This window comes from Dreissena polymorpha, chromosome 13 (genome assembly GCF_020536995.1).
Source record: "Dreissena polymorpha isolate Duluth1 chromosome 13, UMN_Dpol_1.0, whole genome shotgun sequence".
In the NCBI taxonomy this organism is placed as follows: Eukaryota; Metazoa; Mollusca; class Bivalvia; order Myida; family Dreissenidae; genus Dreissena; species Dreissena polymorpha.
In genome coordinates, this window is record NC_068367.1 from 20,192,942 (window position 1) to 20,212,578 (window position 19,637).

At 36.2% G+C, this 19,637-nt stretch overlaps 2 protein-coding genes across 7 annotated transcripts in view; one reads left to right on the plus strand and one right to left on the minus strand.

The window, feature by feature from the left end:
• LOC127854439 (mitogen-activated protein kinase kinase kinase 20-like) overlaps positions 1–19,637 on the minus strand; it is a 219,546-nt gene that overhangs the window by 40,066 nt on the left and 159,843 nt on the right. For 5 of the 6 annotated variants that reach the window (XM_052389479.1, XM_052389478.1, XM_052389477.1 and 2 more), the window contains exons 15-16: positions 15,447–15,583; positions 10,958–11,020 (exon numbers count right to left, since the gene is read on the minus strand). The exons of the other annotated variant lie outside the window; for it this stretch is intronic. In XM_052389479.1, the coding sequence (XP_052245439.1) occupies positions 10,958–11,020; positions 15,447–15,583 (200 nt within the window). The remainder of the gene's footprint in view (positions 1–10,957; positions 11,021–15,446; positions 15,584–19,637) is intronic. 6 annotated transcript variants of the gene reach the window in all.
• The window catches only part of LOC127854440 (RING finger domain and kelch repeat-containing protein DDB_G0271372-like), a 129,002-nt gene continuing 110,319 nt past the window's right edge, over positions 955–19,637 (plus strand). Inside the window, exon 1 of the mRNA XM_052389482.1 lies at positions 955–1,304. Within this exon, the coding sequence (XP_052245442.1) occupies positions 976–1,304 (329 nt within the window). The 5' untranslated portion in view covers positions 955–975. The remainder of the gene's footprint in view (positions 1,305–19,637) is intronic.

The window sequence follows — 19,637 nt, forward strand, 5'->3', positions numbered from 1 at the left end:
TCAATACTGAACACCTCACCATTGCAGCCTCATATAAAATTTTCAAAGTTATTTACTATTCAAGTCTCTATATTTTATATATCAATTTCTTTATCCCTGGTGTGCGTCCAGTTCTGACCCCATGGGCATGAAACAACTTAGTAGAGAACCTCTAGATGATGTTACACACCAAATTATCATTTGTTTACCCTTTTGGTATCACATAAGACAACATTAAAGTGCCCTTTTTAAAGATATATTTAAACTCCAGTGACCTACATCATGCAACCCACTAAAACAAGTATTAAACAACTATGAAAAACAGTCGCCCAAGGATCATTCCTGTGAAGTTTGATAACAATGCCTAACAGTTCAGGAGGAAAAGTTGTTGAACAAAATTGTATTGGACGTGTGCAAGCACTGATTGAAGCACAATCAACAGGTTTTATTAAAATCTTCAAAGAAGTTCATGAGGGGGGGGGGGGGGGGGGGGATGAGAAGAAAAAGATCACGTGATCATTTACGAAAGTACTGACCGATGACAGACAGCATTGTATCCTAAAGTTCCCCACAAGCACTACAGGCTCATGTAAGCTGTTAATTTTCCACCTAACAAGTTTCATGTCATACTTTTTGCTCTCGATATAAGATGCGTATATATTTGACTCAATTTTGATTGTATTCTACATGTTCAATTTGCATGAAAACGTGTTTAGTTCCCTGGAGTTTATCTCTTGCCATGAAAACAAAAATACCATATATATCTGTAGATAAATCAATTATTTTACAGCAGATGAAGTGTTCTGTAAACATTTTAAACCATAAAATGTCAAGAGGTTAACGTGTTGCAAATAAACCCAGTGATAAGAGTCTTTATTACAACGAAAGTAGGACAAGATACGCAGTCAGATAACCAGATATCACATGACATCGGTAACTAAGATTGCATTTCAATGTTTAAGTTAACAACCAAAGAAGTTATCAGTAGTAACAAAAATGGCTTCCAATATGGAGAGTTCAATTAATATAGGATCAATATCATTCTTTGACTTTTCTTGTTTCCGCTGTCAGGAAAATGACAGAAACACGGAGGCTGAATTTTACTGTGAGGATTGTTCTAAATTTTACTGTAGCAAGTGTGTTAATTATCATAACTCTTTTTACACAAAGCATGCACTTTTGGGCAAGAAAAACATCAGCCAGTGGCCTGAGTCCGATGTTAGCCAACTAGAGCAATGTCAGGTACACAAGAAGGAAAAACTGACAGGATTCTGCGAGGACCACAGTGAGCTAATATGTCATGCCTGCCATGTCCACAATCATCAGTAAGTACAATTGCACTCTTTATCAATATATTTTTGCACATGTCTGGAATATCTTTTGACCATCCTTCATATCTCTCCCTGCAATGTTGTACAGATTGCACAAGACTGCCCTGAGGGACCTAGGACGCTCATCCGATACCTTTTATTTTATATCAGCTGTCAAACATAACTTGTCATCTTCCTCAATTTCCAAAAAAAACAGCAAATTTGTTGAATTGATACCCCCTGCCAATTAAAAAATTTTGTGACTGAAGGAGGGATGTTATGATGGAAGGAGGGACGGAATGACAGACGGACAATGCCATTTCTATATTCCTCTACCTTTGGCAATGGATAAAAATCACACAGGTGGGAAAAAAGCCACGGGTACCTTGCCTCAAATTAAATACTCAATTTGTAATACTAGCAGCTATGTTAGAATGTTAGCATATACTTGAAATGCTATGCAATGACAAAATTGTAACAAAAGGTGTCCAAAAAACAATCATGTTCCAATTTGCAGCCATTAAAAAAGTCTCCACATATGTGTAATTGCTTTGACCTTAACCAACAACTGGCATCACCATTTCCTCTTTAGTAACCAGCACACTTACTTGGATATGCAATGGTCAAATCATTCTCTAAATATTTTATTTAACTTGGTCCATAAACATTTTTTCAAAGTTAGCAACAAAAGTTATTTTCTACAAACCATGATTGATGGGTTTTGATTTTAGTAAAAACAGCAGAATAATTCTTGCTTAAATTCTTGTTGGTAACCGTTTGAACTTGATCATTTATTTTATGGTGTGTAAATGTGTAACAAAATTATTTGAAAATGCCAAGAGTTACCTTTCATCTGGAAACCATGACATGGAAAGACCAACAAACTAAACTTCTTATTTTGTGAGTTATAATTTACAAGATGGCCATGATGGCCCTGAATCGCTCACCTGACTAACCAAATACAATTCCAACCCAGATTCTATCAAGATAAGCATTCTGACCAAATTTCATAAAGATTGGATGAAAACTGTGACCTCTATTGTCTAAACAAGGGTTTTCTATTATTTGACCTAGTTTTTGACCTAGTGACCTAGTATTTGACCCCAGATGTCCCAAATACAATCCCAACCCAGATTTCATCAAGATAAACATTCTGACCAAATTTCATGAAGATTGGATGAAAACTGTGACCTCTACTGTCTACACAAACAAATTGTTGACGGTTTTTCTATTATTTGACCTAGTGACCTAGTTTTTGACCTCAGATGAACCAAATACAATCCCAACCCAGATTTCATCAAGATAAACATTCTGACCAAATTTCATAAAGATTGGATGAAAACTGCAACCTCTATTGTCTACACAAGGTTTTTCTATTATTTGACCTAGTTTTTGACCTAGTGACCTAGTTTTTGACCCCAAATGACCCAAATACAATCCCAACCCAGCTTTTATCAAGATAAACATTCTGACCAAATTTCATAAAGATTGGATGAAAACTGTGACCTCAACTTTCTACACAAGGTTTTTCTATTATTTGACCTAGTTTTCGACCTAGTGACCTAGTTTTTGACCTCAGATGACCCAAATACAATCCCAACCCAGATTTTATCAAGATAAACATTCTGACAAAATTTCATAAAGATTGGATGAAAACTGTGACCTCTACTGTCTACACAAGGATTTTCTATTATTTGACCTAGTTTTTGACCTAGTGACCAAGTTTTTGACCCCCGATGACCTAAATACAATCCCAACCCAGATTTCATCAAGATAAACATTCTGACCAAATTTCATAAAGATTGGGTGAAAACTGCGACCTCTATTGTCTACACAAAGTTTTTCTATTATTTGACCTATTATGTGACCTAGTTATTGACCTAGTTTTTGACCCCAGATGACCCAAATACAATCCCAACCCAGATTTTATCAAGATAAACATTCTGACCAAATTTCATAAATATTGGATGAAAACTGTGACCTCTACTGTCTACACAAACAAATTGTTGACGGACGCACACACGCACACACAACAGACGCCGGACATCACACAGTCACATAAGCTCACCATGTCACTTCGTGACAGGTGAGCTAAAAAACAACAACATCTTAAATATAAATGCTGGCAATAAACAGTGAATAAGACACCGATCATTTCCATTAAGCTCTTACCTGAGACCACAGACACATGTCCTTAAAGACTTAAAGATCTATTTTTTGACCCAACTTGACCCAGATTCAGTTGTGGCCTCCATAGTGTCAAGATAAACATGCTGACCAAGTGTCATCAAGCGGAAGACATAAATTGAGATGAGTTTTCCAATGGTGACCTACTTTTTCGACGTTAATGTTCCGTCTTCATATTAAGGCAAGATTATGTCAAGATAAACGTTCTATCAAAGTTCCGACACCATTAGATGACAATTGTTGCATCTAGAGTGCAAATGAGATAAAATGCTTAATGCAAGGTTCTTCTAGTATCTGACCTGAAGACCTAGTTTTTTGACACACATGAACTAAATGCTACTTTGACCAAGATGTTGTCAAGATTAATATTCTGGCCATGTTTCATTAAGGTTGAGTCATAAATGTGTCCTTTAGAGTACCAGTGATTAACTAACAACCTGGTGACCTATGGTTTTTTGACACACATAGACAGAATGCTTCTTCAACCAAGATATTGTCGAGATTAACATTTTGGCCACGTTTCATTAAGGTTGAGTCATGAAAGTGTCCTTTAGAGTAGTGTAAGTGATCAACTAACAAGCTGGTGACCTCATTTTTAGACAAACATGACCCCCATTCAAACTAAGCCTAGATATTGTCAAGATGAACATTCTGACCAAGTTTTATCAGTACTAAAAATGTGGCCTCTAGAGTGGTATCTAACTAAACTTTATGACGCACACCACACACCTGACAACAGCAGACACTGCAAAGATATATATTTCCATTTTTGGTGTGTTAGTAAAATATTGTTTAATGCTATGTGCCCTTCTGGTCTGAATTACAGTGTTGGAAATAACATTCACATTCTTAATTTAAAAAATGAAAAGCCAAATATATGCGTTAAATATATTTGTTTTGAAAGATAGTCCATCATATCAAACAATAGGATTAAAAATAAATATAGCATATCTGGGAATATTAAAAAACATGATGTAAATTTAAGTGAGTTCCCTTCTTGCAGGAAATGCAATCATGTGGTACTTATAGCTGACAAAGTGAAAGACCTCCATCAAAAAGGAGACTTCAAGCAGTTGTCAGAAACGTTTGATACACAATACCAGCAGTTGATACATAAGAAAAATGACTTAGAGGAAAATATGAAGTCTATTGAGAAATCATACAAGAAAATTCTGGAAGAAATCAATGCTTTACGAAAGACAATTAATGATGCTTTGGACCAACTGGAAAAGTATACCAAGAAGGAGTTGGACACATTACTGGAAACCACGAGGAAATTAATTCAAACTGATATAGAAAATTGCACTGAGTCCATCAAAAACATTACATGCTTAAAAGAAGATTGGATGAGAATAAACGAAAAAAGTGAATCACTCATCACAGACTTTAACAACAAAAAAGTGAAGCTCCTGGATCAGACCTACAAGGTGGTGACCCACTGTGACTTGCCAAGCACACCATGGTCCATGTGCAGCATTGACTTCAACCTGGTGGCTGTTGCTATGAGCAACAAAGATGTCCACTTTATCAGAGTGTCAAATGGTCAGTTGATAAAGGACAGGATACTGAAGCTCCAACATTTCTGCAGGGGTATTGCCCACCAGGATGGTAACCTGTACATGGCAGATGGTAAAGCTCTGTATCTCTATACTCTGGATGGAAGACTGGTGAGGGAGATGTATAATAAAACATCAGGTAAGGGGGCAGGTTATAATTATTCCTAGCATAATTCTAATGTTCAGAACTTTTAGGCCCATGCTTCTACTGCCATTGAAGTCAAGAAGTAATAAGCTACATGTTCCAGTAATCTTATCAAACAAAGTTATTTTTGTAAATAATGAGCTAAACATGATCAACCAAATACAAAATTGTAGTTTTTTATGCATATTCACACACAGGCTGATGACTTGCTTGCAAATAAAGAAATTATTTTTATCATCATAAGTTAACAACTTTATATTGAAGCTAAGACAATGATGTCTTTGATAACTATTTCCAAACTTAATAAAGAACCACAATACATCATATTCTTGATACAACTTGTCTTTATAGTTGTTATTTACAGCACTTTATTTCTAAAGCGTTCTTGTGTGTCTATTTATTCATATTTATTAATTTTGTTAAGTGTTTTTGTATGCACTAAGTTCCACAATAAATCTTATAAATTTATTACAGAACACGAACATCAGACCTGCTACTTTTTATATTATGTCCTTCGTTTCCATATCATAACAACACCTCATCATCACTGTATTCCATACCACAGTTACCTCCTGTGCAGTGAGTCCAGATGGAGACAGGATATATGTGATCAACCCGAACAGTAACCAGCTGGTCACACTGTCCAGGGAAGGCACAGTGATCTCCACCCTGACTGTACCTGCACTGAGCTCCCCTATAGGAGTACTACCTGGCCTACAGGTACATGTGACAGATTCAGGACAAGTTATGGTGTGTGGATACTGGTCCTCAACAATAATCCAGATGGACAGGGATGGGAGACAGAGGCTGGCAGAGGTGGTCAAAGAGGATGATGGTGTGTCTGGCCCAATATCTGTCTTCTACAGTAAGCACACAGGCTCAATCATTGTAGGAATGATGAACAATAATGACATTGTAGTGTTTAAGGCACTGTTGGAGTAGGATGATGCTCATTTCTAATCATTTAATTATACACTCACATATACATCGTCATGTAATAAGTGTTACAGTTTTGTACGCAGGGTTTTAACCCTTACAGTGCGGGAACCGGATTTTGAAGGCCTTTGCAAACAGTTTGGATCCAGATGAGACGCCACAGAACGTGGCGTCTCATCAGGATCCAAACTGTTTGCTATTCTGATAGTGTTCTTTGAAAAAATCGAAGAAAATGCTAATTTTAGAAATTCAGCAGAAGACATTTTAGCAGACGACAAATTTCCCAGCATGCAAAGGGTTAAAGCCAGTGACTGTTGGAATAGGACATATTCATTATCCTCTGTATGAAACTATTACAAATTTCCAATGAAACCAGTCTTTACCAAGCCTGTATCATTATGAACTTAAATTGAAATATGCTCAGATAATAATAGTTGTTGTCACCATTATAAGCATTACAAAAGCCTACTTAACACAGAAAAATACTTATCAATTGACTTAACACCAAAATATAAGATTGCTCTTTCGAAAATTCCGAGCCTCAAACCACATCTTACAAATCGAACAGGGGAGACACACTAATATACAAAAAGAGAACAGAATATGTACTACTTGTTCTATAAACGAAGTTTAGTATCTAGATTGCGAATACCATGCTTTTTTCAAGTGTAACAAATACAACGAAATACGATTAAATCATCTTTATAGCTGGTATTCTTCAGGCGATTAACTGCTAGATTTTTATACCTTAATGAGCTCTAATGATGAAGCTATTTAAAAAAAGTTATGTATGTATGTATATCACCTACTGAAAAATATCAATAACTAATCAAATACTTTCAATATATTTACACCATATATTTACACTGTTTGTGTTGTTGTTGTTTTTTTTTGTTGTTGTTCTTTATATGTGTGTGCTTGAATTTCGAAATTGTCTTACCACAACAATGTTAACATCTAAAAATATGAATAACTTAACCACGTGCTTTATACAATTACACAATCCATATATATATCATAAACATGTTCCTGACGCAACTCTGTTAGGATTTAATAGCCAATTATAATGTATCACTATGTATTTTGGGCCAGAGGCCTTTGTCTACAAAATAAAATTGACTTGACTTGATTAATAGCCAACACAATTATTAGTTTGATTGAAACTAGTTTTATAAGGATTGTTAAACATGCCAAGTACTGTTATTAATATTTGTATGAATACTTTTCAAACATATTAAAATAGTCTATTCAAAAGATTATGTTTACGAGACAAAGTTTATTTATTGCTCTTACAACTATATTCTTGTATTGTTCATGACATGCATGCCAAGTACTGTTATTAATATTCGTATGAATACTTGGTCTGAGTCATTATGTTAACTATCCGTCAAACTCATATTTATGTGAATATGATATCATACAATTATTTTACAAATATCACATTAAATCAAACCAATATGAACTCTGGAACCAGTACTGTAAAAATACAAGGATTGAAATCCAAGACTAGAAATGTGTCACAGACACCGACTCACCCACATCTTTTGTTTTGACACAAATTGACTACTTATTCTTTAGTTGACAAAACGAAATGGGCCATATTCTGCCAAAACTGGTCGCAGTCACTATTCCTTTTTGTAATTATCATCTACACATATAAATAATTCAACTGTGAAAGCTTGATCGAGATCCATCCAATATTTAAACAGAAGTGGAAAACTTGAACTTTTTGGACTTAATTTTCTATAGTGCAAAAAGCCCTAGGTTGTTGAATTGAGACGTGGTGAAACTAAACTTTGACATTCAGATTTTATGATGTTTAGTAATAAACTGTCGTTTGTAACTAGATTTTTAACTCTCTATGACAAAGATTCTATATTGTCTGCGGCAGTATAAGATTAAACAAGCAGATTCGTTGAATTGATATCCCCCACCAAATAAATTTTGTTTATAGATGGGTGTAGAACTAAAAGAAAAGGTATAAGTGAACAGTTGTGCCTTTTGTCAATTTTTTTTTTTAACTCATTTGTAACTGTGATGGGTTTGCAGACAATAAAATGCAGATAGTATATTTTTCATGAATCAATTAACATTGATAGTATCATGACAAAAAGGAGAAATTGCTTGTTATGAGCATTTTCTTAAATAGAAATCTTGCATACTGAGTTATTGCCCCAAAGTAACAACACACCGAAATAACAAAGGACAATAACTAAAAACTTAACAGAGGAGGGTTCTTGAGCGTTCATTTTTTATTTAGGTGAATTAAAAAGTCTTGCCTTTTCCACGAAAAACATTCAATCTTAATATACACTAAATGTTCAGAGTGTTGCAGAGTGAACACAACATCCGCCATGACATACGTGGCAATAACATAAGTAAGTTTTTAAGGTTAATCATCCATCATTGAGTACGGAATTTATTGGTATCAATTTGGAAACATGATTAGTCACATATATTCACTTTGTAAATCATACTTCATCGCCTCCATGATGATTTTTGAGAGGATGATGGTTTACTTCATAAATATAATAGGTAACAACAAAATAATACAAATGATATTTCTACAAATTTGTGACTTTTGATGTGTTACCTTGACTTTGGTCAAAAACATATAGGTCTTGCACTGCCTGATAAGTAAGAACAATAAAATCAGGACATTTTCAGAATCCATTTAAGTATGGTATAATCCTTTCCAAATAAGGCATATTTAAACAAAATGTGTGATTTTGACCTTTGTGTGTGACTTTGACCATGACCCTAGCAACCTGGATCTTATATTTGACACTCAGCTAGATATGGAGAACAATTGTGGATAGTTATTACAGAATCCCTTGATGCATAGTAAAGGAATGACTAAATCATGAATAATTCATCAAATTTGTGATCTTTGACCTCAATGTGTAACCTTGACCTTAGCCCCTAGGATTATGGGAGTTGAATGTGAAGCACCCCCAGATGACTGAGAACAACTATGGCAAGTTTCATGGCTATGGCTCATGTGTTAATGGAGATAAAGCTCTAAGCTTATATTAAAAAGCATTTTTTAAAGATACAAATGGCCATAACTCTGTTATTAACAGATGGTGTACAATGACATTTGGCATGCATCATCCTCTTATCAACATATATATATATATACTCATACGAAGTTTCAATGAAATCCGCCAAATCACTTCCAAGATATGGCTCCAGACACAAAAGTGTTGGCTGGACGGAAAGACGGCCGGACAGACAGACAGACAGACAGACAGACAGATGGACAGTGCGATCATTATATGCCCACCTTTAGGGGCATAAAAATCATTCTGCGCAAGAACATTTTCATGTAGTTTGGTGATGATCCAATGACAATTACTTGAGTTATTGAGCAGAAAGGCAATTTTTTGATGATTCAAGGGCCGTAACTCAAAAGTGCCTCGTAAAATTTGGCTGATTATCGAAATAAACAAGATTTTATTGCCTTACACATTTTTATGAAGTTTGGTGAAGATCCGATGACAATTGCTCGAGTTATTGAGCAGAAACGAGAACAAAATCAATTTTTCGATGTTTCAAGGGCTGTAACTCAGGAGAGTCTTGGTCAATTTGGCTGATTATCGAACTTGATCTAGATCTTATGACCTTACACATTTTTATGAAGTGTGGCGAAGGTCCTATGACATTTGCTCCAGTTATTGAGCGGAAACAAGAAAAAATGCAATTTTTCGATGATTAAAGGGCAGTAACTCAAAAGTGTCTGGGTCAATTTGGCCTATTATCAAACTTGACATAGATGTTATTGCCGTTCACATTTTCATGAAGTATTGTGAAGATACAATGACAAATGCTGGAGTTATTGAGCAAGAACGAGAATTTTTTTTTTTTCGATGATTCAAATGTCGTTACCCAGGAGTATCTGGGCCAATTCGACCCATTATCGCACTTGACCTAGATGTTATTGCCTTTCACATTTTCATGAGGTGTGGCGAAGATCCTATGACATTTGCTCGAGTTATTGAGTGGAAACGAGAAAAAATCCAATTTTACGATGATTCAAGGGCACAACTCAGGAGCGTCTGGGTCAATTTGGCCAATTATCGAACTTGACCTAGATGTTATTGTCTTACACATTTTCATGAAATTTGGTTAAGATCTGATGACAATGGATCGAGTTATTCAGCAGAAACGAGAAAACCCTCAATTTTACGATGATTCAAGGGCCATATGTCAAGAGTGTCTGGGTCAATTTGGCAGATTATGGAATTTGACCAAGATATTATTGCCTTACTCATTTTCATGAAGTTTGTTGAAGATCTGATAATTGCTCGACTTATTGAGCAGAAACTAATCCGGACGGAACTAACTAACTAACTAACTAACTAACTAACTAACTAACTCACTAACTAACTAACTAACTAACTAACTAACTAACTAACTAACAAACTTATTGAGCAGAAACTAATCCGGACAGAAAGACTAACTTACTAACTAACTTACTTACTAACTAACTCACTAACTAATGGACGGTGCGATTTTAATATGCCCAAAGAACCTATGTTTTGGGGGCATAAAAATGGTAAAAAGTAAAAATGTATAGAAATGCCATTTACATGAGTTATTTCATTCAGCCGACAAATCTTTTTTTTGCTATCTTACACTGCTTGAAACAGAAGATTTATTCGCTGATAGTCCCAATTAACTACATAAAAGTATTCAGTTAAATATAAATGTTGTTTAAGCATAATACAAATAACATGTATGTACTTCCTTTACTGAATCTTACCCGAGTCAAGGGATGGAAATTCAACCGCTTGAAGTTATTCAGCAAATTACACATATGTACTTCATTTACTGAATCTTACCTGAGTCAAGGGAGGGAAATTCAACAGCCTGAAATTATGTGCTTTCAGCAGCTCAATTTCTGTCTGAAATTATTAAAAAAAATCAATTATATATAACAAATTGTAATGATCCATGAATGGCAATCATACAAAAAATTAGCAAATACTAACCTTCCCATTAATGGAGTAAAGTATCTAATTACGCTATGATTTTGGTATGGGAAAAAAATCTAATAGCCTGTTGCATCCATAGGGCGCAGTAAAAATATCAGGGTAATTAGTAACAACTAACTAAAAATGTCCTATACTATAGAATATGTAGCCATACACCCACTACTTTCAACAAGAGGGTCATGAGAACTAGACTATTCTGAGAAAGTACAAGCTGATTCATAAAGATTGGACCAAAAAGGTAACTCTAAGAATATTAATATGTTTTTGTATCTGACCTAGTGACCTAGTTTTGAGATCACATTACTAAGTTTCAATCTCAGCAGATATTTAAGTTAAACAAATGTCATTAATATTAGCCAATAAATGTGGCTAATGTACCGTTAACAAGTTTTAACTACAGCCATATAAGAACAAGAGCACCGCCTTGCGGGTGCAGACCGCTCATCTATTTTTCTTTTTAAAGGTGAAAGGACCTATCTCAATTTCAATCACAAAGGAGGGAGGGGTGGAGTGGAGAGGGGTGTATAGTGTGGGGATGTGGTCATTTATAACATTATCTTCCAAAAATGCAATTTTTTATTATTTTTTTTTGGGGGGGGGGGGGGAGGGGGGAGATTCTTGGGTGGGATGGTTAGACAGTATTTCAAAAATAAAAATAAATATTTGTGTTTTTTAACCATGTTTAAAAAAATGGGGGTGGGGGGATAGGGGGTATAGTGAAAGGGTGTGGTGGTCATTTATTAGATGATCTTTAACAAAAAATATTTTTTTTGGGGGGGTGGGGGTATTCGGGGGGGGGGAGGGGGCGTGGGGGATGGTTTGGGTGGAGTCTATTGTGGTATGTCAGGTAAGAGTTGTTTTTTCAAAGTATCAATCAAATCTAATCATAAATAAAGAAGTTTTGGCAATTTTAGCAAAATTTAATAATCTGACCTTGAGAGTTATAAGGTCATTCAAAGGTCAAGGTAAAATTCAACTTGCCAGGTACAGTACCCTCATGATAGCATAAAAGTATTTGAAGTTTGAAAGCAATAGCCTTGATACTTTAAAAGTAAAGTGGATCTAAACACAAAATTTAACCATATATTCAAAGTTACTAAGTCAAAAAAGGGCTATAATTCCGTAAAAATGACAACCAGAGTTATGCAACTTGTCCTTTACTGTCCCCTTATGATAGTTTGCGAGTGTTCCAAGTATGAAAGCAATATCTATGATACTTTAGGGGTAAAGTGGACCAAAACACAAAACTTAACCAAATGTTCAATTTTCTAAGTATAAAGCGCCCATAATTCCGTCAAAATGCCAGTCAGAGTAACATAACTTTGCCTGCACAGTCCCCTTATGATAGTTAGTAAGTGTTGCAAGTATGAAAGCAATAGCTTTGATACTTTAGGAATAAAATGGACCTAAACACAAAACTTAACCAACATTTTCAATTTTCTAAGCATAAAAAGGGCACATACTTCTGTCTAAATGCACGCCAGAGTTATCTAACTTTGCCTGCCCAGTCCCCTAATTATAGTAGTTAGTAAGTGTACTAAGTTTGAATGCAATAGCATTGATTCTTTATGAGAAAAGTGGACCTAAACGCAACACTTAACCGGACGCCGACGCCAAGGTGACAAAGATGACAATAGCCTATGATTACAAAAAATAATAATAGATGAGCTAAAAATTACCCTGCATGGCCACCTGCCATGTTTTTCAATAAACTGGATGAATTTAAGAACTCGACCGAGAAGTCAATATAACAAGTGTTCTGACTTACTTTCATTTTGATTGCACTAAAAATGTGAATTCCAGACTGTCAACATATTTAGACAAAAGCCAAATAAGGAAAACTGCCCATCCCCCTCAGGTGGCCATGTTTTTCAACCGACTGGATCCATTTTCACACTCGTCTAAAATATTATTGGGAAACATGTTCTGACCAAGTTTCATGAAGATTGGACAATAAATGTGGCCTCTTCAGTGTTAACAAAGTAAATATTGACAACCGAAGGCGATAACAAAAGCTCACCATGAGCATGTTGTGCTCAGGTGAGCTTAAAAACAAGCTAAGAGATGTAAATCCGCCAAAAAGCGTCACAACAAACATTTCTTCCTATACAATTACAGTGATTTTTTTTGCCCAAAATTACAGCCTCGTACAGGCTCTTACAGGCTGTTTACCAAAAAGTAATTAAAAGCACGGGAATAAAAACCTACAAAAAAGCAAATTTAGCAAACATTTATGAAAATTGGTGGAAAATGGTGGAGTATGTTTGTAATACTTGTTCATGTCATGTGATACTTATATGACTGCTTGTTATGTATTTTCTTAGAATTTCAGCAAGTTTGTATGTATATGTACAATGTATATTGGCAAATAAAGTGTATCCACACACACAAACATAAAAATAAACAGGAGCTGCTTTTGTGAAACACAATGCCCCCTACTGCACTTTGAAGCCGCACAGCAGGTTTTTTTTAGAGAAAACAAGGCCCATAATTTAGCCAAAAAATCAATGGACTGGAACGAAACTCACACTTATCTGTAAATTATGAAGGTAGGCTCACATACAAAAAAATCAGTTCAATATCTGAAAGCCTTGTGTAAATTTTTTCCAGAAAACAGTTATTAAAGAAAAAAGTCCAAGGCGCATAACTTCGTCAAAAATCAATGGACCGGAACAGTTTCACACTTCATCTGTAGGTCATGTAGGCAGACTCACATAACAAAGCTCATTATCTGTAAGCATGGCATAAGAAAACAGACTTCCGACAGACCATAAGACGGACGGCCAGTGCGACTGCTATATGCCACCCTACTGGGGGCATAACAAGAGCTGTCAGAGGACAGCGCGCTCGACTATTCGAGTGCTTGACAGTATAACGTAAGCCATCATGAGGAAATTGTTCATATTTAATAATTTATTAGACGATCTTTCAAAAATAAAAAAGGAAAACAAAAAATTTTTTTTGGGGGGGGGGGGGGGGTTGAGAGGGGGTATAATGTGGGGTGTGGTCATTTATTAGACGATCTTTCAAAAATAAAAAAAGGAAAAAAAAAAAATTTTTGGAGGGGGGGGGAAGGGGGGGAGTAGGGGGGGGGTGAGAGGGGGGTATAATGTGGGGTGGGGTAATTTATTAGATGATGTTAAAAAAGAAAAAATTGGTGCGGGGGGGAGGTTGGGGGGTGAGAGGGGGGTATAATGTGGGGTGGGGTAATTTATTAGATGATGTTAAAAAAAATTGGGGGGGGGAAGGTTGAGGGGGGGGGGGGGGTAGGGGGGTGAGAGGGGGTATAATGTGGGGTGTGGTAATTTATAAGATGATGTTTAAAAAAAAAATTGGGGGGGGGGGGGGGGAGGTTGGGGGGGGGGGAGGGATTCTGGGTAGGGGCGTGGGGTATTGTTTGGATGGAATCAATTGTGGTATTCAGGTAAGTGTTGTTTTGTCAAAGTAATAATAAAATGTGATCATAAATAAAGAAGTTATGGCGATTTAAGCAAAATGTTCAATTATCTAAGTGCAAAAGGGGCCATAATTATGTCAAAATGCTTGATACAGTGGTCTGCACTTGTTTATAGGTTGGGGTCATGTTGGTAAACAAGTATGCAAAATATAAAAGCAATATGTTAAAGGATATAGGAAATATTTGGGGTAATACGCAAAGTTTAACATAGTTTTATCAATAATATGCATATTCTAAGTATAAAAGGGGCAATAATTCTGTCAAAATGCTTGATACAGTTGTATGCTCTTGATTATAGGTTGGGGTCATGATGGTTAACAAGTGTGCAAAATATAAAAGCAATATCTCAAGGCACATTGAAAATATTTGGGGTAGTATGCAAACTTTATGCAGTTTGCTGCATATTCTAAGTGGAAAAGGGGCCATAATTATGACAAAATGCTTGATAGAGTTGTCTGGTCTTGTTTATAGGTTGGGGTCATGTTGGTAAACAAGTATGCAAAATATAAAAGCAATATGTCAAAGGATATAGGAAATTTTTGGGGTAGTACGCAAAGGTTAACATAGATTTATCAATAATATTCATATTCTAAGTATAAAAGGGGCAATAATTCTGTCAAAATGCTTGATACAGTTGTATGCTCTTGTTTATAGGTTTGGGTCATGTTCGTAAACAAGTAAGCACAATATGAAAGCAATATGTCAAGGGACAATGATAATAATTGGGGTAGTACGAAAACTTTAACATTTGCACGCTAACAGCACGGCACGGAACGGAACGGAAACGCCGACGCCGGGGTGAGTAGGATAGCTCCTCTATATATATTTATAATAGTCGAGCTAAAAATTAAAATATAAATAAAAAGCTACACAACTTACAAACAGCTCATATTTGTGGCCCAGAGACTTGATGCCAATGTTGCTGAGCTCATCCTGGGTGAGGCTGAGCAACAGTTTGCCTGTGACGTCATGCTCCAAGAATAGGTCAGCATACACCATTAGATCAGGATTATGTGCTAGAAAATACAACATTGAGGGAAAGGAAAGAAATATAACGTCAACTAATACAGGCACAATCTTTAAATATTCTAGATTTCCAATTGCACAATTAGATCAGGATTATGTGCTACAACATTATTAATAAACATCTAGGAAAAAAGGTCGACGTGGCGTTATGAATACGGTGTCTGCTTAGAGACAAGAGGTCACTGGTTTGATTCTCACTGTGGGAGGGTTCTCTAGATCTCCCCCTAGACACCAAGTACTGGTTCTACAAACTAAACAAACTCAAGAGTGTTCCAATAGGCGTTACATTTGTAGGATTTTGATGCAATCAAACTTTAATACAAGAAGGCCAAGATGGCCCTAGTTCGCTCACCTGAGAGGAGTCGGTTCATTTAACCTTTACCTAATGTCAAACATGACCTAGATATTGACCAGACAAACATCCTGGTCAAGTTTCATCATTATTGAACCAAAGCTCTGGCTTAGGGAGTGTTTTTTTTTGGAATGGTGACCTATATTTTGAGTTGACCCCCAAAACATCAAACATCAAACTTTGCTTACAAGGATTTTGTATAATATAATGAAAATTTGGGCAATCTAAGGGAAATAATTATGGCATCAATTATGTGATTTTGCTTATCATCAAACTTGACTGAGATCTTTCAGCAACTTTGATAAAGAATGCTTGAGAAATGTGAATGCTAGAGTGTTTACAAACCAAATGTGGAGGGACGGACAGCGCAGGTCACATAGGTAAAAAAAATTGTGCGTTTGGAAAGGCATTGTCCATATACACATGCCTACTAACTATGAAGGTTATATCTCAAGGGACATAGAAGTTATGAGCATTTTTGAAACCTAAACGCAGATTTCGAAACCTAAACGCGGACCCTAAGTTCAAGGTCAAGGTCACAGGGGTAACAAATTTGTGCCTATGGAAAGGCCTTGTCCATATACACATGCATACCAAATATGATGGTTATATCTCAAGGGACAAAGAAGTTATCAGCATTTTTGAAACCTAAACGCAGATTTTGAAACCTAAACGCGGACCTAAGTTCAAGGTCAAGGTCACAGGGCTAAAACAAGAGCACCGCCTTGCGGGTGCAGACCGCTCATCTATTTTCTTTTTAAAGGTGAAGGGACTCTCATTTTCAATCACAAAGGAGGGAGGAGTGGAGTGAAGAAGGGTGTATAGTGTGGGGTTGTGGACATTTATTACATTATCTTCCAAAAAAGCGAAAAAAAAAAAAAAAAAATCCGGGGGGGGGGGGGGGGGGGGGGGTTTGGGTGCGATGGTTGGACGGTATTTCAAACATAACCGTTTTTAAAAAAAATGGGGGGGGGGGGGGTATAAGTGTGAGGGCTTTGTGGTGATAATTTGTGAGATGATCTTAAAAAAAAAAAAAAAAAAAAAAAAAAAAAATCAAAAAAATAAATTGGGGGGGGGGGGGGGGTGGGGGGGGTATAGTGTGAGGGTTGTGGTGGTCATTTGTGAGATGATCTTAAAAAAAAAAAAAAAAAAAATAGGGGGGGGGAGGGGGAGGGGGGGAGGGCACGGGGGATGGTTTTGGGTGAAGTCTATTGTGGTATGTCAGGTAAGAGTAGTTTCATCAAAGTATCAATCAAATCTAATCATAAATAAAGAAGTTATGGCAATTTTAGCAAAATTTAATAATTTGACCTTGAGAGTCAAGGTCATTCAAAGGTCCAAAGTAAAATTCAAGTTGCCAGGTACAGTAACCTCATGATAGCATGTAAGTATTTGAAGTTTGAAAGCAATAGCCTTGATACTTCGAGTGGATCGAAACACAAAATTTAACCATATATTAAAAGTTACTTAGTCAAAAAAGGGCCATAATTCCATAACAATGACAACCAGAGTTATGCAACTTGTCCTTTTACTGTACCCTTATGATAGTTTGTGAGTGTTCCAAGTATGAAAGCAATATCTATGATACTTTAGGGGTAAAGTGGACCAAAACATAAATCTTAACCAAATTTTAAATTTTCTAAGTATAAAGGGCCCATAATTCCGTCCAAATGCCAGTCAGAGCTACATAACTTTGCCTGCACCGTCCCCTTATGATAGTTCATAAATCTTGCAAGTATGAAAGCAATAGCTTTGATACTGTAGGAATAAAGTGGACCTAAACACAAAACTTAATCAAATTTTCAATTTTCTAAGTATAAAAAGGGCACATAATTCTGTCAAAATGCCAGTCAGAGTTACATTACTTTGCCTGCACAGTCCCCTTATGATAGTTAGTAAGTGTTGCAAGTATGAAAGCAATAGCTTTGATGCTTAAGGAATAAAATGGACCTAAACACAAAACTTAACCAAAATTGTCAATTTTCTAAGTATAAAAAGGGCACATAATTCTGTCAAAATGCATGCCAGAGTTATCTAACTTTGCCTGCCCAGTCCCCTCATGATAGTAAGTAAGTGTACCAAGTTTGAATGCAATAGCATTGATACTCACTGAGAAAAGTGGAACTAAACGCAAAACTTAACCAAAATTTTCAATTTTTTAAGTATAAAAAGGGCACATAATTGTGTCAAAATGCACGCCAGAGTTATCTAACTTTGCCTGCCCAGTCCCCTCATGATAGTAAGTAAGTGTACCAAGTTTGAATGCAATAGCATTGATACTTTCTGAGAAAAGTGGACCTAAACGCAAAACTTAACCGGACGCCGACGCCAACGCCAACGCCGACGCCGACGCCGACGCCAAGGTGATGACAATAGCTCATAATTTTTTTTCAAAAAATAGATGAGCTAAAAATGTGTGCGTAAGGAAAGGCCTTGTCCATATAATCATGCATACCAAATATGAAGGTTGTATCTCAAGGGACATAGAAGTTATGAGCAAGAAGTTATGAGCATTTTTAGAAACCTAAATGCAAAGTGTGACGGAAAGACAGACAGACAGACAGACGGACGGACGCACAGTCCGATCACTATATGCCCCCTTTTCTTTGAAAGGGGGCATAAAAACATCCAACCTCGAATAACAATTAACACATTAATGAAACACAACTACACTGTATTATTATGAAAACATTAATAATCAAAGGGGAGTAACTACTGTATTCTTAAATGCAATATTTAGAAGAGTTGTCTCACATGTTACATGACCTTAATTCGTGATTGTTTGTAAGCCTTTTTACTATATAAATATAAGGAAAACTTCCATGTCCCCGTGGCAACCATGTTTTTTAACAGACCGGAACCATTTTCAAACTTAACTCACATATCTAGGAAACAAAAGTTCTGACAAAATTTCATGAAAATTGGGCCAAAAATGTGACTTCTAGAGTGTTGACATGTTTTCACTATATACATATAGAGAAAAATGCCCCGCCCACTGGCAGCCATGTTTTTTCACCGATCTCGACCATTTTCGAACTCGTCTGAAAAAATCAATTGAACCAATGTTTTGACCAATTTTCATCATGATTGGGAAAAAATTGTGACGTGTAGAGTGTTTACAAGGTTTCTCTATAGCCAAATAAGGAAAACTGCCCCGCCCACTGGCGGCCATGTTTTTCAACAGATCGAAACCACTTTAGAACTCAACCAATATATCATTAAGACAAACATTTTGACAAAGTTACATGAAGATTGGGCATGAAATGTGACTTCTACAGTGTTTACAAGGTTTTTCTTTTTTTTGACCTAGTGACCTAGTTTTTTACCCGGCACAACCCAGTTTCGATCTCGGCCGAGATTTCATTGGGACAAAGCTTCTGACCAAGTTTCATGAAGATGGGACAAGAAATGTGGCCTCTAGAGTGTTTACCAGCAAATGTTAACGGACGGACGGACATATGACGGACAAAGACCGGTCACAAAAGCTCACCTGAGCAATCAGGTGAGCTTAAAAAGGTTTAAACTAAACAAAAGAAAGAATCATTTTGTCAGCTTATAAGCTCATTTCACAAATACTCTAGATTTGCACTTCCCAGAAAGTTAAAAATTTGCAGAAATAGTTTCTTGTAGACATCAAATTGACCAATAAGAACAAAAACATTGAAATCGGTGAATTATATAGTTTTGTAGTA